The sequence below is a fragment of the Neophocaena asiaeorientalis genome, unplaced genomic scaffold (assembly GCF_003031525.2).
Source record: "Neophocaena asiaeorientalis asiaeorientalis breed wild unplaced genomic scaffold, Neophocaena_asiaeorientalis_V1.1 scaffold77, whole genome shotgun sequence".
NCBI classification, from domain to species: Eukaryota; Metazoa; Chordata; class Mammalia; order Artiodactyla; family Phocoenidae; genus Neophocaena; species Neophocaena asiaeorientalis.
This window is the reverse complement of record NW_020174645.1, coordinates 8,348,335-8,370,425: the sequence shown is the minus strand read 5'-3', so window position 1 is coordinate 8,370,425 and position 22,091 is coordinate 8,348,335. Positions and strand designations below refer to the sequence as shown.

The 22,091-nt window shown below is 45.0% G+C and overlaps 1 protein-coding gene across 4 annotated transcripts in view; it reads right to left on the bottom strand.

Annotated features, from left to right (window-relative positions):
* Nucleotides 1-22,091, bottom strand: part of CIT (citron rho-interacting serine/threonine kinase) — a 168,507-nt gene that overhangs the window by 56,035 nt on the left and 90,381 nt on the right. For all 4 annotated transcript variants that reach the window (XM_024758531.1, XM_024758532.1, XM_024758529.1 and 1 more), the window contains exons 14-22: nt 19,239-19,409; nt 18,914-18,964; nt 18,324-18,377; nt 15,299-15,439; nt 13,126-13,251; nt 9,703-9,798; nt 5,074-5,190; nt 3,981-4,090; nt 2,812-2,986 (exon numbers count right to left, since the gene is read on the bottom strand). In XM_024758531.1, the coding sequence (XP_024614299.1) occupies nt 2,812-2,986; nt 3,981-4,090; nt 5,074-5,190; nt 9,703-9,798; nt 13,126-13,251; nt 15,299-15,439; nt 18,324-18,377; nt 18,914-18,964; nt 19,239-19,409 (1,041 nt within the window). The remainder of the gene's footprint in view (nt 1-2,811; nt 2,987-3,980; nt 4,091-5,073; nt 5,191-9,702; nt 9,799-13,125; nt 13,252-15,298; nt 15,440-18,323; nt 18,378-18,913; nt 18,965-19,238; nt 19,410-22,091) is intronic.

Genomic DNA, 22,091 nt, shown 5'->3' with positions numbered 1-22,091 from the left:
ATCACTGTCACACTTCAGGAGGAAGTTGGGGAGCAGAATGCTGTCCGATGCAGGGAGAACCCAGGGGCCCTGCGCCACACACGCTGCTGGAAAACTGCTAACACTGCACCCACAGGCTGGGGGGAAGGGTGCCCAGGACCCTTGCAGGTGGGTCAAACCCGAGGCTGAGGCCTCTACCCTCAATCTCAATGGCAGCAGGTGGCAAAGAGCAGGTGGACCACCTGGCTAGATTTAAAGCTAAATTCCAGGAGAAAATATGTGCAAACAAAGTGACTGACAAGGGACTAATCTCCAAAATATACAAACAGCTCATGCAGCTCAACATCAAAAAAACAATCAACCCAATCAAACAATGGGCAGAAGATCTAAAGAGACATTTCTCCAATCGGTCCGGGAGGATCCCACATGCCATGGAGCAGCTGGGCCCGTGAGCCATGGCCGCTGAGCCTGTGCATCCGGAGCCTGTGCTCCGCAATGGGAGAGGCCACAACAGTGAGAGGCCTGTGTACCACACACACAAAAAACAAAAAACTAAAAATAGAGCTACCATGTGATCCAGCAATCCCACTCCTGGGCATATACCTGGAGAAAACCGTAATTCAGAAAGACACATGCACCCCAATATTCATTGCGGCACTATTTACAATAGCCAGGACATGGAAGCAACCTAAATGCCCATCGACAAAGGACTGGATAAAGAAGATGTGGTACATATATACAACGGAATATTACTCAGCCACAAAAAAGAACAAAATAATGTCATTTTCAGCAACATGGATAGACCTAGAGATTGTCATACTAGTGAAGTAAGTCAGAGAGAGACAAATATCATATGATATCACTTATATGTGGAATCTAAAAAGAATGGTACAAATGAACTTATTTACAAAACAGAAATAGACTCACAGATGTAGAAAACAAACTTATGGTTACCGGGGAGGGGGAAAGGAGGAGAGGGATAAATTGGGAGATTTGGGACTGACATATACACACTACTACACATAAAATAGATAACTAATAAGGACCTACTATAGAGCACAGGGAACTCTACTCAATACTCTGTAATGGCCTATATGGGAAAAGAATCTAAAAAGGAGTGGATATATGTATACGTGTAACTGATTCACTTTGCTGTACACCTGAAACTAACATAACGTTGTAAATCAACTATACCCCAGCAAAAATTTTAAAATAAATAAAGCTAAACTCCAGACTCCCCTGGAGCATATACAGCCCTGAGCCCCTCAGGAAGCATCCTAAATTTCTCCCACCGCCCCTGTGGGGCTGGCTATACTGACTGGAGAACAAAGCACCACGCCTTCCCTGGAGCAGGTTAATGCCCAGAGGAGCTACAGCTGCAGGGCAGACACACAAGAGAGACATCTGTGGGAAGGGAAAGCAAAAGACAGCCAGCCAGCGTTCCCACGCTCAGAGAAATCCATCCGAGTTATTTACACTCACACTCCTAAGGCTGACACTACGGGGAAGTGTGGTTAAACTTACTGAAGAGTAAAACTATCGCCTGGATTAGAAAAGTAAAACCGCCACCTAAGGCTTCTGGATAACCTAGAACAATGGCCCTCAAACTCCGGAAGCATAAGCATCACCCAGGGCACTGGTTAAAAATGCAAATCCCTGTTCCTCACCCCCACCCCACCCCGATTCCATTCAAAAAGCTGAGGGAGGCAGCCGCCCAGGAATCTGCATTTCAACACACAGGCCATGTGGTCCTAACAGAGAGGGGTCCACACCTTGACAACTCCTGCCCTTGGGAGAAGTGGCCTCATTTTAATACTCCAGTACAAATGAAGACATTCCTAAGCGTCAGAATTCAAGGTTTGGTCCTTAACTAAAGACTATCTGCTTAATGGTCTTTGCCTTAAGAGAGATCATCTCCGCTTTGAAGAATTCCATCACAAATATTTGAGCCCAGTGTCTCTACGCCCAGCCGGGATGTCCCACTTCCAAGGACCACCCTCCTGAACTCCGGTCTTGCCTCTGCCAGTGCCAGCTAAACCCACCTGCTAGGCTGACAGCCCCCGAGATCAGGGATGGGTCTGTCTTGTCACCACGGTCTATCTGGCTACTAATTAGCACACAGCAGGCATTTGATAAATACACAGTGAGCCATGTCAAGTCACAGCTTCAGTCAACCTCAAAAGGTCCACAACCAAATGTGTGGTATTTCCCTCCCCAAACCTGGCTGTTCTTCCCAGCGTCCTTATATTGGGTTGGCCAAAAAGTTCATTCGGGTTTTTCCATCTTATGTAAAAACCCAGACGAACTTTTTGGCCAACCCAATACCTCTGAAGCAAATCACCTTCCATCAGACAAACCTAGAGTTTAGATTTCTCTTTTAGTCTCCCACTGTCATGGGGCGGCGGGGTGGGGTGGGGGGGCGCTCTGTCACTGTCATTAAGCCATACTATGTGCTGAACTCCGTGCATGGACACAATCATGCGACCCTCGATGAATCAGGATACAGGAGGAATCACTTTGCCCCCATTTGAAGATGCACCAATTTACGTCATCCTCACGTGACCCCATGACGGAGATACGTTTTCATGGCCGTTTTACAGATGAGGAAACTCAAGCACAGAGGCGGTAGGGTAGCCTGCCCGACCCGAGGTTACCAAACTCCTAAAAAGGGGAAGTGGAATTCTAATGCAGACCCCCATGGCCCTGTCTGCACTCTTCACCACCACACACAATGGCTCTCATGTAAGTACTGATTTGTGCTTGACACTTGGATGATTGGGGGCCCCTGGGTCCTCCAACAAATAGCCTCAGGAGATCACCCCTCATTCTCACCTCCCTCAGCCTGGTCTCCAGCTCCAGCAGACGATTCTTGTCGCTGTGGTCTTGGTGGCTGATTTTTTCCAGCTGCTCCTCCAGCTTCCGGTTCTGGGCCTCCAGTTTCCCAGCCTGTGTCTCCAGGTAAAACTTCTGCTGCCTGAGTTCTGAAATCATTTCTTCCTGGGCCTTCCTGGTGGGGGTGGTGGGAGGAGCCAAGCAAAATCACAGTCTCGTTAGAGGTGAGCATGTCCCCGCAGAAGGACGGGCAGAAGCGGAGCGAGAGGTGCATCTGAGCAAGTGGACCACACTCATTCCCAGGTTAGCGCCGCCCTGACCCGGCCTCGTGTGCATGGCCCCAGCATGGGGACCTGGGGCCCGTTTAGTCCCCATCGCTCAGAGTCCCTCGTCAATGGGATTCAGTATGGTCAAGGGGGATGCAAGAGATACTATCATTTCACTCCTTTGGTAGACCTTTTTGTTTTTCCAGTTTGTAGAGGAGAGCCGAAAGGGCCTCCTGAGAGTACAGGAGCACCCTGACAACTCACTAAGACAGGCCCTGGGGAAGAGAGGGTGGTGAGGAGAAAGAATGCTACTCCTTCTACTTCTCTGTTGACCTTGCTCACCTCTTCACCAGGCCGCTCAGAAGCTGGAATGACTCAAAGATCGGACAGCGGTCTACCAAGCTGGTTTAAACTAAGATGGGAACGTTTAAGATCTCTTAAGGAGATTGTAATTCTTTGGGGGAAAAGATTAAGATCAAAGTGCTCCCGGAACACAGGAGAGTCCTTGCCAAACCCCAAAACTCACCCCCAAGGGCCCAACTTCACAACAGCAAAAGGGATGGCCCAGTTGGGCACACCCGAGATCACCTCTGGCTGATTGCAGGAGGAAAGTCTGGGGAACGAGGTCTCCAGAAGCAAACTGTAAATTACCTCATTAGAGAGAGCAAAACACTCTGTGATGGGATGGTAACTTGAAGCATGTAAGAAAACACAGCTCAAAAGAGAGGGCCGGTAGAGTGAGACCACTTCAGAGAGGGCAAAATGACGTAAGTACACGGAGGCTGGGCCCCACCACAGGAGTCGTTAAATCCACTCCTGCTCCGCCGACAGAAGAACAGAGTTTGTGCCCAGGAGAGAAGACCAAAGCGTAATCAAGCACACAGTTAGAATCGGAACACTTACATGTTCCTCTGGGTAAAGAGACTGCTGTTTGCCGCAAGTTTATTGGCTTCCGACAATTCCACTATCCTCTGTTCCAGGGATCTGATCTTGGAATCCATGGCGTTGATCATCTGAAACACGGGGTATCTTTGGAACCTCACACACAGACGGTAACACCGGAATGAGAGGGAAGTGGGCCACGTAAGTGAGGAAAAGTGTCATCTGAAAGGCAGGCCATCGGACCAGAGACCCAACTAGCCTGTACCCTGAGGAGCGTAGATCTCACTGCTCCAACGATGGCACTCATTTGTTTTATCAAACGGAGACTGCATGTCCCCTCACTAGCTAAGGGGCCTGCAGTAAGCACACGCGGGAGGACCTCTTGAGGAACCTGGCATTCCGTGAGTTGACAGGCCTCGTGAAATCCCTGTGTTGTCCACATGCACCCTGAGCCTGCCACAGCCTCTAAACTTGCATCTGCAAGTTCCTATTTCTCATCACCCACGAGCTTGTCATTCTCTGGGTGATTCCTTCTCACCCAGCCCCTACTGTCCTAGATTCTCTGCATCAAAGCTTCCCCAACTTAATGAAGCATAAGAATTGGCCAGGGCAGGAAAGGGGCAGGGGCGGGGCGCGGGGTACTGGTTAAAAATATTACTTCCCAGGACCTTCCTTTAGAGATTCTATTGTGAAAAGTCTCGGTAGGGTCTGAGATAATAAGTAGATTAACAAGCACAACAGGGGAAACTCTTAAGCTGCAAGTTTCTGAAACATCTGCCTACACAGATTTGAAAGGAAACGAGATGCCTAAGGGAGGCCACAGGCCACCGGGCACTTCGTCGGGGAGGTGGCGGGGGGTTGGTGTGTTGAAAGACAGGGTTCTAGTTGACGCAGGTCAGCGTGAGTTCTTAAAGAAGGGTGTGAAGGGCAAAACTGGCCACCCCGAGCCACCACTGCCGCTGCTTTTACGAGAAGGGGTTGCAGAGAGAACTTTCTGTTAGCAGCAGACTCCACAGGATAAAACAGACCAAATGGACTCTTCTCTGGTGGGGGACTCCTGGCGTGGTTCACACACCCTCCCTTGGAAACCGGCTTTGTGATTCTGTCTACCTACCGCTTTCTGCTCGCTGAGAATCTTGCCCTTCTCGTGGGCCTCCTCTTCGTGTCTCTGCATCAGATTCTCCAAAGTCTCCTTGTCGGCTAGGTCTTTCTTTATCTGATTGTCCAACACCTGAGGAAAAACAAAAGGAGAAGTTAGTGTCTGGCAGACTAACCAGAGGCACTGGAGAAACACAGGGAAGGAGGGGAAAAGCAGTGAAGAAGCCACGCTGCCCCAACTCCGGGGCAGCGCGAGGGAGCGGGGGTCTGTCTATCAGCCAGGATGAGGTTCAGAAGTATGACCATCAAATGGCAAGTAACCAGAGGACGTGAACTAAGAACTTATTTTTAAATCAGCAGCCAAAATGACCTGAGAGGTACAGCCAAAGGGGAGGTAGACTCCAGAATGAGAGGGAAAAAAAAAGATCTCTCTAGAGATCTTACGATTTGCAGCTATTACCTAGGGGCACTGTTATCGCAGTCAATGTGCCAGTAGTTTTCAGAACACTGCTTGCTCTTAATTTGTACAAAATTAATCTCGTTATCTCCAGGCTGTGTGTGGAGGGATGGAAAGCTGAAGACCGAGGAAGTCTTTGTGACCAAGGCTGACGTTCAGAAACAGCCAGGGACGAGTGGATTCTGCCCACCGATAAAGTAGGTGGGGAGTCAACAGACTGAAGAGACAGCATAAAGGAAAGGGGAAAAAAAAAAAAAAGCCTCTTTCCTCCGTTCTTTCCTCTGATCCAGCTGGGGGTGAAAATAAAAAGTCACTGGAAAGAGAAATCTTTCCCAGGGGAAGAGAAGTCATGTGTTCTCAGTGCTGAGAATGCCACTGTAAGCACCTACTGTTCCCAAGAGGAAAAAATAAAACAGTAATGGTGTCACCATCCACCAGCTTGATCTAATGTTCTGTGAGGGACACACACAGCCCCACCAGCTGCCAGAACAACTGGCGAAAAAGAGAGGAGAAAAGGAAGGCAACATCATAACTTGCCAAGCCTTTGACCACGACCCTGTGTTTCTCATCACTGTGGTTCTCTGAATGATGGCGACTGCATCTGATACTGGGAAGAAAGCCCAAAGAATTGGGGTCACAGATGGGAACTGAAATCTGCCTTTCCCACATTATCTATTGTGGTGGGTCCTTCGTAGCTCATGGGGACACAGTCCCTGAAAAGAGCCAATGAACAGGGAGGGGGTCCACATGATAAAGAAAGGAAAGAACAGATTTCAAAGAGGACTTTAAACTAGAACTGACTGATGAAAAAAGGAGAGTGAGAGTTGGCAGAGAAGAATAAGAGGTGGAGGACGGGGTCATGGGAGAAGGGACGAACCTCAAGAGGGTAAGTGGCCTGCTCTCCTGGACGTCAGGGCACGATTCTAAAATTATGAACAAGAAAAGGACAGAATCTGGGGTATGATCACAATTATTACCAAAATGGCCTCACAGGGGACAGAACAGGAACACAAAGCAGGGCAGACTAAAAAGAAATGGTTTCATAAAGATGCCAGGAGGGAAGACAGAAGAAAACAGATCTCTCCCTAACATTCTCTAGGATCTATAAAGCCAAGTGCTTGCCATCTAGAAGGTAGCAGAGACCACTTAATGTCTAGACCAGGAATGCCCTTTTTTTATGCAGTGCTAAAGCAATGAAGCACATTTTCAGGATGACTCTGCTCAAACTAAGACCTCCACTTTGGCAGTGGTGGATACCAACATAGGTAAGTGTGAGCCACAAGGAATAAGCCTTTCTCAAGGATGTACACATCCCGGCTTTCAGTGGGTTAAACTGACAGGAGGATGAACAAGAAGATGAATGGGAGGGAAGCAAGGAATTTGTTTGAAATGAGAGATTCCACTGTAGACATTTATATCAATTGAAGGTATCGATAGAACATGGCATTTTGACAGAAAAGTCAATATACTGACCCAAATTACAGAATGAACTTGCAAAGGTTATTTTCATCATGCAAAGATACCAGTGGACTACTGTATACATTCTCATAATTTTCTGAAAGTCAGTTTATCTCAAGGATAAAAGTCTGGACACCAGGACTTCCCTGGTGGTCCAGTGGGTAAGACTCCGTGCTCCCAATGCAGGGGGCCCGGGTTCAATCCCTGGTTGGGGAACTAGATCCCACATGCATGCCGCAACTAAGAAGCCCACATACTGCAAGGAAGATCCTGCGTGCCGCAACTAACACCCAGGGCAGCCAAAATAAATAAATAAATAAATATTAAAAAAAAAAAAAAAAAAAGTCTGGACACCAAAAAGGATTGGTAGGTAAATGCACTAGAGTAGAGGGTCACACTAAAACACAGTGTGGTCCCTTCTGGCTTATTTTCCTGGTATTTCTTTCAATGAAAAATAACCAAAAGTAGCACGAGGGGTAAAAGAAAGAAAGTGTCAGGGTAGTGACGGTGAAGATGCCATCTGAGCACGTACATGTGTGGTTCTCCAGAAAAGGAACAGCCAACTCTCTGAGAATACCAACCAAATCAATAACATGATCGTCACAAAAATTAAAAGCCTCCTTCACTGTCTGACTTGGAAGGGAAAGAGACAATATTTGAGATGGTAATGAACAATGTCTGATTCTCAAGAACGTGTTAAAGGCTCAGTCAAAATCATAATGAAAATGTGATGTGATTTCAAAAGGAAATAGATAGGCTGGCAGTCATTTCTGATCACTGAACTTATTAACAATAGCTGAATTGAAATAATAATTTCAGTAAGCAAAATAATAATTGAATTTATTATTTTATATGATAGGCTGGACTATTTAGGCCAGTTCTTCTATGAACAATGATTTAAAATGCTAGATAGAATATGGAAAACATTTTCCCAAAAGCACCTGAACGTTGGCAAGAGAGTAAGAAATTACAGACTAAAATCTAAGTGAAAGCAAAAACCCAGCTATTTTGAACTTGAGGCATTTGCTGAACCAGATAAACTTGAGCTTCATTTTTAATTGCCTCAAAGGGTAAGAAGACAAAGAAGTCAAAGCCCAGAGCCACCCACAAGGTGGGCACACATTTTCATTCAAGGCCTCAAAGAATTCTCATTATTAATTTTCCAAGGAAAACGAGCAGCTGACCAGGCACACGAAAAAGAGAGACATCATGGAAAAGAGCCAAGAGAAACAACAGAGTAGAAACAGACCTTCAGATACCGGAATCATCAGATACAGATCATAAAACAACTATGCTGATGCGTTTAAAGAAGCAGAAGATAAGCTTCAAATCAATGCAGCAAATAGAAAGTTATTGACTTAAATAATCTAGTAAACTTGGGGAAGAACCAAACAGAATGTCAAGAAACAAATAGATACAATAACTGAAATTTAAAACTCAATGGATGGGGACTTCCCTGGTGGCACAATGGTTAAGAATCCACCTGCCAATGCAGGAGACACGGGTTCGGGCCCTGGTCTGGCAAGATCTCACATGTCACGGAGCAACTAAGCCCGTGCGCCACAACTACTGAGCCTGCACTCTAGAGCCTGCGAGCCACAACTACTGAAGCCCGTGTGCCTAGAGCCTGTGCTCCACAACAACAGAAGCCACGGCAATGAGAAGCCCCCTCGCCACAACTTGAGAGAAGCCCATGCGCAGCAACAAAGACCCAACACAGCCAAAAATTAATTAATTAATTAATTTAAAAATACCTCAATGGATGGGTTTAACAGCAAATTAGACAGGTAAGGATTAGTACACTGGAAAATCAGTTAGAGCTTAACCAGAATGTAGCACCAAAAGACAAGGAAATGGAAAATACAAAAAAAAGATAGATTGGTGGTAATCTAACACGTCTAATCAAATTCTCATAAGGGAATTAAAGAGAGAAGGGGAAGAGACAATACTTGAGATATAACAACCAATAATTTTACAGAATTAATTTTTAAAAATATATACATATATTCCAAAGTCCAGTATATCTCAAGGAGGATAAATAAAAATAACTCCACATCTAGACACATCACAGTAAAACTTCAGAAAATTAAAGATAAAACAAAGTTTTAAAAGAAAAAAGAAAGACTGCTTTTAAAGAAAGCAACTGTTAGACTGACAGCTGACCGTCAACTGCAATAATAAAAACCAAACGTCAATGGAATAATGTCTTCAAAAAGTATTAAAAGAAATAACTGCCAACCTAGAATTCTATCCCCAGTCAAAACATCTTTCGAGAACAAGGATGAAATAGAGACATTTTCAGACACACAAAACAGAGAGCCTGGCACCAGCAGACCTTCACTAAAGAAAGTCCTCAAGGATATACTTTATAAAAAAAGGAAAAGAATTCCAGGTCTAAGATGCAAGAAGGAAATTAAAAGCAAGGAGATGGTGAATCTCTCTAAATCTAAATTATCATGGACTCAGTGACAGTGGATCAAAAAACATTTTAAAGATGGAATTGAGACACATGATGATCAAATTTTCTTAAACAATAAACTATTTTTGAACTTCTGATATCCAATCCGCCCCAAGGATAACACCCCAAGACCTCCCACCAGGGCCTGAGGACAGCATTTACCACGGAGAGTCCTCTGTTCTAGCAAGAAGTGGCCCGACGTGCCTGGGAAGAGAAAGGAGCTACATGGTGCTATAGGAGGAAGGGCAGGGAAGACTGTAAAGTGTCTTTACTTTAATTTTTTCCTCGTAGTGCTGTTCTTTCTGTTTCAGGTGCACCTCCAGGTGCTGGGCTGAGACCTGGGCTTCTCGGTGCTTCTCCTCCAGTTCCTGGACACAAAAGAACAGACGGTCAGGTGTGTGAGGGAATGACGGAGCCGATGCATGTTAGACGTTCACAGGAGACACCACTTTGGCACAGGCACCAAAGGCAACAGGCATCTGTTTCTTCGTGACTAGCCCTTAAGGCTCTTGGGAGAGGAAACCACCACCAAGCCCTGGCCCTGGGTTTTCCAGCTCCGAGTATTCACACACATAAACACATGGCTGGTGGGCTGGGACCAGAAATCTGTCAGTGCGACAGGTCAAACAAAGGCAGCTCTTCATCTCTGCCTAGAGAAGTGAGAGTGACGAGGCAAAACAACTTGAAAATTCAGTACAGCACAAAGCCCCTGACCACTGTCGTGACGGCCTTAAATGAGGAAAGTAATGTCAATTTAAGTTTTAAGTTAATTTATTATGACGATAAAATAAATTTTTGTATTTTCCTCATTAACAAAATGATTGCTCAGGAACCCTAGCTAAGAAGGAAAACTAATATAACAATTCAAACACTTTCAGTTTTGAATGATTATTTTAACTGACTGGTAATATGGAGCATGTGAATATCTGGAGGTGTTCATGATATCATGTTTATATGAAGTTTACATGATATACTGCTAATGGGAACAAGGCAGAACATAAAATTCACTAAAAATGACATAAACGTGTACACATACATTGAAGATAGGAAGAGAACGTGGAGTAATATAAATAGCTCAAATGTAATGTCCTCTTCATTCTCTTATCAAGATTTCTGCTTTCAAACAAAATTGTAATTCATTTGGAAATTATACCAATTCATTTGCCAACGTATTATAAACTGATCGTATAAAAGGCAGCATTCAACTCACCAAAACATTCTCTAAATGAAGCTATCTGCGTTTACATTAATACTTATGAATCTGGACCCATTAGTTAATTACTAATATCAAAAGTCATTACTCCAAGTTTTCATCTCTTCACACTATCTTGAAATTTTCCTTTGAAATGGAAATAATTATAAGAATTTTGAAGAACGAGGAAATTATACAGGATATGCCCATAAAATGGAGAAAAGAATAATTTTAGATTCACACACACATGAAATGTTACTGATTAAGCTTTTGAAATTCTAAAGTCTGCAAGCATTTGACTTTGCTTTGGGGGCCAGTATTCAATGTTAAGACCAGGTGCACAAGATCTACTGCAAGCTAACAGATGTTATCTTGAAAAGTTGAATGTAAACAGGATTTTTAGTAATAAAAACATACTTTAAGGGCTTTATGTATATTAAAGGGTCCCTGATAATGAGGTCTTTTATTAAAGCAAAAGACTCTGCTATAATGAGAACCCCAATTAGCTGTTTTGAAAGTTCTTATCAGAATAGCAAATATTTTAATGCAAATGATAGTTGGGATGTGTTTCCAAGCATCATCGTTATGTAACAGTACTAAGGACCCCTCTTTGCCCATATCCCAGATACTTCACAACCTAAGCACCAGGTTCTTGAGCAAAAGACACCTTCCGATAAATGAAGTCACAACCACAAAGGTACTCGGACAGGTGGCAAGATACACTTGGAAAAAGAAATCTGCCTACTTTTTCTTTATTTTAGAAATCACTTGATAATCGTCTTGTCTTAGTTTCAGTCCTCCTAAGATAGCACAGGAATGGAAATCAATCTGAAAACAGGTCAAAAACTCAGATACCTGAGACTGACAACCTTAAGACCAAATTTCCGGTCTACTTATGCATGGGAGTTTACAACATATAATCCAGGAATGCAGAACTCTACACTCCCACATTTTAATTGGCAAGTGAACCTTGGAAAAGCAGACATTCTAAAACCTGACTTCTTGACAGTTTGGCATTTTTTGTTGTTGTTGTCATTTTTTAAAACGTTATCTTCTCTACATGTGTTGGATCAGATTCTTCAGTCCTGTTATGCAAACAGTACTGTTTGCTGCTCTATTCCCAGCTCCTAGAACAGTGCCTGGCACATAGTAGAAGCTCATTAAATATTTGTTGAATGAATGAATGAACACATCACCATTAAACAGAGAAACACTTTGCAACCACAAGACTTAACCACGTCGTTTGCACCAAGCAAGGGGGTAGCAGTGGTGGAATCTCAGTGGGAATTCATTTGACTCACAGTAAAATTCACACATTTGACAATCGCCAAGAGATACTTGGATGACGGAACAAGAGAACAGAAAGGATAGACTGACAATCACATTTGCCTTTGTGTGTAGACATTATCTATAAAGACTGTGTGTCAGAGCAAAACAATTTAACCGGTTTCTCTTTTCACCTGTGTGTTCAAGAGTGCCCACACGGCTCATGAATATAGACAAACAGAAATGTAACGTTTTGAAGGGTTGGGTTTTCTTTCTTTTTTTTTGGTATTAAGTATATAGGCCTATAAGTCGGTCATTCTTGAGTTCATATAGTTGCTGGTGACTCGTTTCCCAGAAGTGACGCAGAGGGAGAAGACAGAGAGAGGGAGGTGGAAAGCACCCCGCTCACCACCTTGTCTCTTTCTGGTGCAGAAGAATGCCCGACTACTCCAGAGTCAGTCCTCGGGGCAGGGAGGAAAGGGCTACAAACAGGCTCCCCAAAGTGGCATCAAATTCTTGGTTTGGGGACTGAAATCCAAGAAGAGTCCTTTAAAGGTTCACCTGCCTTTCACCCTGGCAAGAGCAAAACTTTGACACGTCGGCAAGCACCACCCAAGCCTTCCTTGATTAAGTTAATTTGGTCGTCAGAGCCGAAAACAAAATCAACGTGGTTACAAACCTAAAAAATGATCTGCTACCTCTAAGGAAAGTGAAAATAATAATAATATTAAGCACCAACTGGAGCAGAGAAAGTGAGTGGGTGAACACGGATCTATGACAAATGCTACTCCGAAAAAATCTGCGTGACTAATTTCTTTCCTCTGCAAAACCAAGAATCTGGGTGTCGGTCTTAAAGCCCTGAATCCCTACACCTTTTTCAAACGGGCATTTGCAACTTTAATGGCCATACAAAACTCTACTGATAGGAGTACGTAAATGCTCCTGTAAAAATGTATCGGAAATGACAGCGTGTGCACGTTCGCGTTTTTAAAAGTCAGGCAGTAGCAAACAGAGCAAAAAAAAATCATACTGATGGATCTGTTACCATTGCTGAAATGTCCAGCCTGTGGTTATTCGGCTAGTCTCTGACGTGGCGTCCGCCAAAACCACTTCCTCTTAATTCACCTGCCTGGCGATAACCTCCCCTGCGACGGTGGTTGGTTCTTCTGTTGACCCCCTTCCCTCTACAACCTCTAACCTGTTATCTTTGAACTTGTCAACTTTGGTTCCTGCTCACCAGAATTTTATCAGCCATCTGCTGGATCTGTTGGGACTTTGTCTGGATGTCATCCTTCAGTCTGTTTTCTCTACGCTCCATGGTCTCTAGCCTCTTTACCTTGTTCTCCAGAGAGTGGCGGCGTTCCTGTAGATCGTGAATCAATCAGAGAGTTTTAATGGGGTAACCGCTACGGGCACGACGCCTGCGCCGAGGGAGGGGGCCCTCGGGAAGCGTACGCTCGATGCAGGAAGAGAAGTCTCAGGTACCCGAAGCCACGGTGAGGAAAACACAGTTCTGTGATCCGAGGAGTACTTGCTTGTGCAGGTTACAAGAGTGCATTCATTCATTCAAATATTTACCAAGCACCTACTATCTGCAAAGTATCACACTAGGCATCGTGGAAAATACCGAGAGGAAGCTGACAGAATGCCTGCCCTTGGAAGAGGTAAGATAAACACAAATAAACACGATATGGGTTAAGAGGGCCAGGGCCGTGAAGCAAACAGGTACAGAGGGCTGTGGGAGGGTGCAGGCCGGAGGGAGGGCTTTGAACTGAGCAGGTGAGGGGATGTGGATGCTGTGGAGAGGGTCGGGATGTGGGAGGCTGGAGGGGAGAGGGCCGGAGGGGAGTGGGGAAGGCCTTTCAAAAAAAGGCACAGCAGGGCTTCCCCGGTGGCGCAGTGGTTGAGAGTCCGCCTGCCGATGCAGGGGGCGCGGGTTCGTGCCCCGGTCCAGGAGGATCCCACGTGCCGCGGGGCAGCTGGGCCCGTGAGCCATGGCCACTGAGCCTGCACGTCCGGAGCCTGTGCTCCGCGACGGGAAAGGCCACAGCGGTGAGAGGCCCGCGTACCGAAAAAAAAGGTGCAGCAGCAGCAGTGCGGAGGTGGCCGAGAGCCAGCGTAGGCCCCAGGTGGAGCGTAGAGGGGCTACTGCAAAAGGTGTAATAGCGGAGGAGCTGGAGAAAACGGGAAAGGGGGGCATGTGTGGGGCAAAGGGCTGAGAGTCTCATGCACCTAAGATGTAGGGAAGCCCTGAAAGGTCTGGCATGGGGCACGGGGTGCTGATGAGCCTGGAGTCTGAGGTCCACGAGTCTGACCCTGTTTGAGCTAGATGGGAGGAAGGTGAGCCTGGAAGCAGAAAGCCGAGAAATTACTACATTCACCAGCTAAGAGGAAGAGGGCCTACACTGTGGGGAGGTCTGCAGAAATGGCCAGCAGAGGGTGGATGGTGGAGACAGTGTGGGTTTATTTCCAGGGCCCAGGGAGAAGCAGCAGATGATGTCAAGGTGTCAAGCCTGGGGTGACCAGATGGATGAATGGGGGCCCTGACCGGTGTGAGGAAGACTGAGAAGGCAACCCAGCTTGTCGGGGAAGATACTGAGTTCATTCTAGATCGGAGGCACTGTTCAGACACCCAGTCAAGATGTCAGGGGAGCAGTGGGAAATACTTCCTGGATCGTGGGTGAGGCTGGCCCCAAAGAGACGTAGGCAAGTAGCTTCAACGCCAGCACTGCGATGAAGAAGCAGAAGGCCCAGGACAGGAGGGTGGTTAAATCAACTATGACACATCCGTTCCATGGACCCACCACCCAGGCGTCAGGGGAGGTGGAGGGCGGCAAAGGGGAAACGTCCCTTTTTATTCTATATTCTTCAGTTCTATGTTTTTCACAATGAGAAAACACTCGTGTGTTTCCTGTATAATTATATAATTGGTTTCAACAACAACAACAACAAAGAATTGGACAGAGAGAAGAGGCCCAAAAATGTAGATCTGGGAGTTATCAACACACACAGGTCACAGCTGAAGCCCCGAAAATTAATATATAATTAACACCGTTGGGGAGAAGGTGAGGAAAAGCAAGGGTACCGAGGGAAGAAAAGGGAACCCTCAGGGATGGCATCACAGTTCATCTACATAAACGTGAATCCTCCCACACGGGCGAACGGGTCAGAGGAAAACAAATAGGAAGGAAAGGTTTCACCAAAACATCTTTCTACTCAGAGCTGCTGTGACAAATCCTTCTCCCCTTTGGGGAAAATGGTCCCAAACCTCTCGGGTTTCAAAGGGATTGGCGGATGGGACAGCGGTTTGGATGAACAGGAGCAGAGAGAGGGTGGTCCCGAGGTTTCTTCCCCTGCACAGCCGGAGGCCGGACACCTCGGGAGCCGGGAGCTGGAGGTCCCCTGCTCACCTCGGCTTCCACCAGCTTCTTCTTGATGCCTTCGGAAGAGTCCTCGCGGTTGTGCAGCTTCTCCAGCTCGCGCTCGGCCCGCTCCTTCGCCTGGCGAATGTTCTGCAGCAGCTCGGTGGCCTCTGTGCTGGCTTTCACGGCCTGAAAGGAGAAGGAACGGGGGAGAGATGGCCCAATTTATCCATGGAAAAAGATGGGGACCATCTCCTAAACAGGAAAAAAAATCGGGTCACACTGAATGGATATTTTTATCCATTTTTCAAAACATATAAACGTTTCATTTTATTCTGTGTTTCGTCTGTCCTAAGGTGCACTTATATTTTTCTTTTTAACATCACTGAATTTGGAATGCATCTACGATTAAAATTGATGGGTTTTTTCTTTCTTGGGGTACAGAAGATAATGGGGTATCAGACAATCATTAGCATCTTAGATTCAATATAACATAATAAATGCAAACAAAAAGGTCTCGGGTTCATCTGCCCAGGTTAATTGTCTCCCTATTTAATCATCTCATTTGCTGATTTTCCTAAGGGGAATCTGTACTACTTTTACAAGAAAACAAGATAAAAACTATAAACTTTTTTTTCTCAAATAAATACCTATCAAAGGGCATAACCACCACACTGTTCGTGGTGACTCGCAAATTCATGTTTAAAGAAAAAACAGCGAACCCTTTTGAAGTTAATTTTTATTTGGGTCTTAACTGTACTGCAGCTCTTCCAGCATCACAGTAAAGATCTGAGTGTAAGAAACCAACAACTTCACTCATTTGCTTTACAGTTTTAAAACGTGAAAACGGCAAGGGAACTCCCACTTCGAGACCAGCACTGTCCAACGTGGGAGCTGCTCCCCACATGTGCCCGGTGAGCACTTGAAACATGGTTGCTGTGACTGGGAAATTAATTCTAAATTTTACTTAAGTTTAATTCATTTAAAAACTGAAGCAGTGTACTTTTTTTTTTTTTTTTGCGGTATGCGGGCGTCTCACTGTTGTGGCCTCTCCCGTTGCAGAGCACAGGCTCCAGACGCGCAGGCTCAGCGGCCATGGCTCACGGGCCCAGCCGCTTCACAGCATGTGGGATTTTCCCGGACCGGGGCACGAACCCATGTCCCCTGCGTTGGCAGGCGGACTCTCAACCACTGCACCACCAGGGAAGCCCAGTGTACATGTTTTAATATCACTACATGCTGCAATATTTTGTATATAATGGATTAAGGAAACTATATCATTCAGAGGATTTTCCCTTTTTTAATGTGGCTACTAGAAAACTTAAAATTACATCTAAGGCTGACATGTGTGGGTTGCTTCCCACTTCTACTGGAGAGCAGAGTTCTAGGAGATATGAATCCTCACACAAATTTCTAGCTGAAAGGCTTTCAGTAGTGAGCTCAAGAATAAGTAGGAAGGGGACAGATGAATGGATGCAGAAAATGTGGAATATCCAGGCCATGGAATACTATTCAGCCTCTGAAAAGGTGATCCTGTCACATGCTGTCACGTGGATGAACCTCAAAGACATTGTGCTGAGCAAAATGAGCCAGTCACAAAAGGACAAATACTGCATGATTCCATCCACAGGAAGTACCTAAAGCAGTCAAAATCACACACGCAAAGTAGATTAGCAGATGCAAACTATGATATATAGGATGGATAAACAAGGGCCTACTGTATAGCACAGGGAACTATATTCAATATCCTGTGAGAAAACATAATGGAAAAGAATATATATATATGTATAACTGAGTCACTTTGCTGTACAGCAGAAAGTAACACGACACTGTAAGTCAACTACACTTCAATAAAATAAATAGAATGAAAAGGATAGAGGGGGGTGGAGAGAGAGAGAGAGAGAGAGAGAGAGGAGGGAAGGAAGGAAGGAAGGAAGGAGGGAGGGAGGAAGAAGAAAGGTGGTTACGAAGGGTGGGGGTGGGGAGATTAGCATTTGGCAGGTAGAGAGCTTAAGTTTTGTGAGATAACAAAGTTCTCAAGATCTATCTCACAATGTGAATATATCTGACACTAAGGAACTGGACACAAAACAAGACAGTAAATGTAGTATGTTTTTAATAACACAATTTAATGTTATATGTTTTTAATAACACAAAAAGAAGGAACTCTTGGGGCTTCCCTGGTGGCGCAGTGCTTGGGAATCTGCCTGCTAATGCAGGGGACACGGGTTCGAGCCCTGGTCTGGGACGATCCCACATGCCGCGGAGCAACTAGGCCCGTGAGCCACAACTACTGAGCCTGAGCGTCTGGAGCCTGTGCTCCGCAACAAGAGAGGCCGCGATAGTGAGAGGCCCGCGCACCGCAATGAAGAGTGGCCCCCACTTGCCACAACTAGAGAAAGCCCTCGCAAGGAAACGAAGACCCAACACAGCACAAATAAATAAATAAATTACTAAACTCCTACCCCCAACATCTTAAAAAAAAAAAAAAGGAACTCTTAAACACATTCACAAACGTTCTTGACATGAAAGGCCACATTCCTCCTGGCCCTTTCTTTAGCATTTCCCGTGTTCACCTAAAGGAAGGGCCCTGTGCACACACATTTGTGCCCAATGCCATAAACCAAACCCACATCCCATCCCCAATCACCTGAGGACTACTGGTCCCTCCAGGTTCCCAATGCACAGGAAGACTGCCGACAGTCTCTGATTGAAAGCTGTCTGGGTCGTGAACAACATAGGCTTCTCCCATGCAAGATGGGGACCCGGTCCCCTGAAGGGAGACGAGACAGCCTCTTGGGTTCTGCTGTAGTACAATTAGAGCTTTGACTTGAGAGTCTCACAGAGCTTCGTGGGTTTTTTTGTTTGTTTTTTAAACAAACACTGCTTGACATGTCTCAAAAGGAGAAAGTATATTCAGAACTCTTGTATTTTCAGGTAATAACTCACTCTCCCTTCATTTTCCTTGGTGCTGGGTGACTAATTCTCCTTCTTTGATCTCCTGTGCTCCAGGACAAAGCAAGAAGTATGTGGAAATGGGAGTAAGTTCCCCAAAACATCACCTCAGGCTTACCTTTTCCAGCTTCTCTTGGAGCTCCTGAATTTTGAGCTGCTGCTCAGCATTGATCTGTGATTAAAATCCCAGGAAATAAAGCAAAAAAGGCAAATTAGCATTAAGGTCTTGCTACATTTACTGCAGTCCTATTTTCTTGAGGTTTCTGTTGGGGTCTCTTTGTTTTGTTTTCCAGTACCTACTGATGGAGAGGAAGAACAGTAGCCTATCAGAGAAACCTTTGAATGTCTCAGTGCAAACCTCCACGTGGACTATTTCTCTAGAACCAGCAACACACATACAGATGGCAAAAAAAGAGAAACAAAGTCGCCGGTACCCTAAAACAGTAAGAATTTTCCCATGTGTCTTACTGAGTGTCTGGGTTTGTGTGTTACTGTGAGCGGGCCTGACCAAAAAATATGAGGTGTCTTCTATCCCTTTTAGAAACATAGCTGAAGCTAAACATGGTCATCCAGAGACTGACGATCAAAATAAACCCAGAAGACAGTTCTCTATTCATCGCAAGTGTATTCTTAACCAGTGACAGGCCACGGAGAGCAACATTTAAGAGGCTGTCTACCCGAAATCACGATACCAATAATTGAAAATACCTTCTCCAGTTTGGCATATTCTCCCACTTCAGGCTTCCCTTGATCTTTAGCCTGTAATTTAAAAGATACAACATATTGGAAAATCTCAAGAACCTAAAAGTCTTATAAGACAACACTACAGGCTTTCTTGGTCTCTGTGGCCAAAATAATGAGGATGATGATAAAAAAAAAATTAAGTATCTTCTCTAACCAAGACCAGGAGGCTTTGCAGGGCACCCCATTATTTCCCAAACGTACACTCGTGAAGCTAGGATTCCCTTTATTATTGCTAAGATCATCCATGATTCTACTCCCAAAACACCCTCCCCGGCAGGGAGCTGGCTACCTTCATCAATTTATGCTGACATTCTGTTGCTTTCCGCTTGAACTCTTCGGCAGCCAGCCGAGACTCTCTGAGCTCCGATTCATAGAGATCACTCCGTCTTCTGGCCGAAACCAGGTCCTCTTCCAACTGATTCATCATTAACCTCATTTCTTCCACTTGAGCCTGGTACTCCTAAAGAGTAGGCAATGGAAGGAAGGTGAATTTTGGAACTCCTGAAAGGAAAGATGGGAGGTGAAGATGGAAAAACACAGACCACAGAGGGAAGACACAGTGAAGAGAGATCGGAGAGAATGGACCTAGAGAAAAGGTGAGTAGAAAGATGGGGATAAGGGCAAGGTGTGTGGAGGACAAGGAGGGAGAAAAGAATATTAAATCTTTAAACTGTTTTCATCTAGATCATGAATCACTAGTAACACCATTTGGAACAAATGTGCCTATACACAATAAGATCCTTTGAGCAAATAATATCGTACAAGAAGTGCAGAACCTTAAGACCTTTGTAACACAGGAGAGCTGGAAGGGATGTACTTTAAACAACCAGGATAATCTGCTTATGCGTAGCTTTCCTCCAAGGGTAATCATTTATACAGATTTGTCCTTTAGAAGTTATGTGCACCTAACACAATTAGATATGGTACTAGTTTTAAAATTAACCTTTCAGATGGCACAAGGGCGGTAATTGGAAATCTCAGTGGAGAGAATCTTGGAAGGTGAAACTCATCATGTCAGTTTCTCACCATTAATTTTTCTGGGCCCCAAACTGCATGATGAACTTAACGCTGCTCTTGAGAGGCAAGTCACCCTGAAATTTGGAAGAGTCAGGAAACACTGGCTCTGATCAAAGTAACTTGTGAGAAAGACTCTGAAAAGAGAATTACCTTGTTCCCTTGAGCAAAAGCCTTTAAAGTAATCCCAACAGCCCAACATTTTCCAAATTGAATTTCTAAAATCAAAACAGGACATCTGGGGCTTCCCTGGTGGCGCAGTGGTTGAGAGTCTGCCTGCCGATGCGAGGCACGCGGGTTCGTGCCCCGGTCCGGGAGGATCCCGCGTGCCGCAGAGCGGCTGGGCCCGTGAGCCGTAGCCGCTGGGCCTGCGCGTCCGGGGCCTGTGCTCTGCGGCGGGGGAGGACACAGCAGTAAGAGGCCCGTGTACCACACACAAAAAAAAGGCTTGGTAAAAAATTAAAAAATTAAAAAATTAAAAAAAAAAAAAAAACAGGACATCTGCATCAAAGTTTTCCAAAACTGATTTACCAGAAGAAATGGGCAATGGTTTCGAAAACTTTGGGGCAAAGTATGAAAATATTCTGTTAGCAAAAGCAAAGCTTATATATATAAGGATTATGAATGAGCAGTTTATCCAATCCAAGGTGGCAGATATAAAATGAAAAGAATTAAGACTGTCTCTGACCTTCACAATGTACAGTGATCATCTCTAAGATCCTTTCCCCCAAGAAATAACTGAAGAGGGATCAACTGAGCAAGGTTATGCTTTTAACCAATAAAATGTCTTTTTTCTTCTTTCTTTTTTTAGTAACAGAATATAAAGTAAACCTTTCATCCTTTGTAACAGGCAGTCCCCCCAGTGCACACTAAAGGGGAGGTGACGTCCTTATGAAAATGGATAGTTTTCACGTAAGCACAGCTCTCTGTATTACTGGTACAGCAGAAAGCAGAAAAACTGAGCACAGGATGGAGCCTGGTCTCATTTCACTCCTTCCCACCCAAAAGCGTACAGTCGTCCCTCGGTATCCACAGGGGAATGGCTCCAGAACCAAATCCGGTCCACAGGTGGTTGAAATCGCAGACATGGAACCCGTGGATATGGAGGGCCGACTGTATTGTTATTGAACGTCAATCCTACAAGTCATAGGGCGCCAGGTTTTCTGGACGATGCCCACTAAGTGGGTGGTGCTGCGTTATATAAGCAAAGGTCTTTATAACCTACTGAACAATTATGTCAACTCACAGAATGGAACGTGAGCCGGTGATGTGAAACAGTACACCCTCTACTTGGGGTTTTTCTAGACCCCTCGGCCAGGGCTGTGTCATGACTTATTATGACTTTCATAGCTCTGGGTATTGTGCCTATATTATATAATATATATTATATATATCATATATATATAAAATTCTATTTTACAATAGCATTCATATAAAGACAAAAACATTACCTATGAAAACAGTTTCTTCTACCTAAAACTCATTTTTTTTCTTCTGATTTTAGAGTTTTAAAAAATCCGAAGTACCCACAGGCACAAATACCAAGCTGTGGAGGAAGCAAAGAGGTAGGAAGCACTCTTGGCCATCTTTTATCCTTGAGCTCCCTTGTCTGACTTAAACTTATGTCGGCAAGAAGGGAATGTAATTTCTGTGTTTTGTCAAGAGTGAGGACAGAGCGCTATTCCCCCAACATCTCTCTTTCCTGAGCCGTCAGCGCCCAGGGGGAGGAAGGCAAGAATCAGGCAACATCTCTGTCAGCAATCTGAGCTCTGGGGGCACCCAGCCTGCTACAAGCATCAAACAAAATTCCACCTCATTTCTCGAGCCACTGTTACTCTGCTGGATACTTCAAGGAAATCCTATACATCCAACAGCTGACCAAATCCCTGCTTCAGGAAAACTCTGGGAGAAGATAATCAGGTCAGTTCCCAAGGACAGCTGAGAGGCAGCTGTATGTATCTCAGCATGGGCTGAACTGTGGGTCAGAGTTGAACAGGATCAGAATGGGGAACCGTGGACAACTTTTGGGTCCTGCCTCGAGTCATTCTTTGGAATGGAGCTTCAGAATTTTGTGGGAAGGAAGACATGGTCCTAGTCAATCAGAAATCCTGAAACCCAAAGGCCTTGT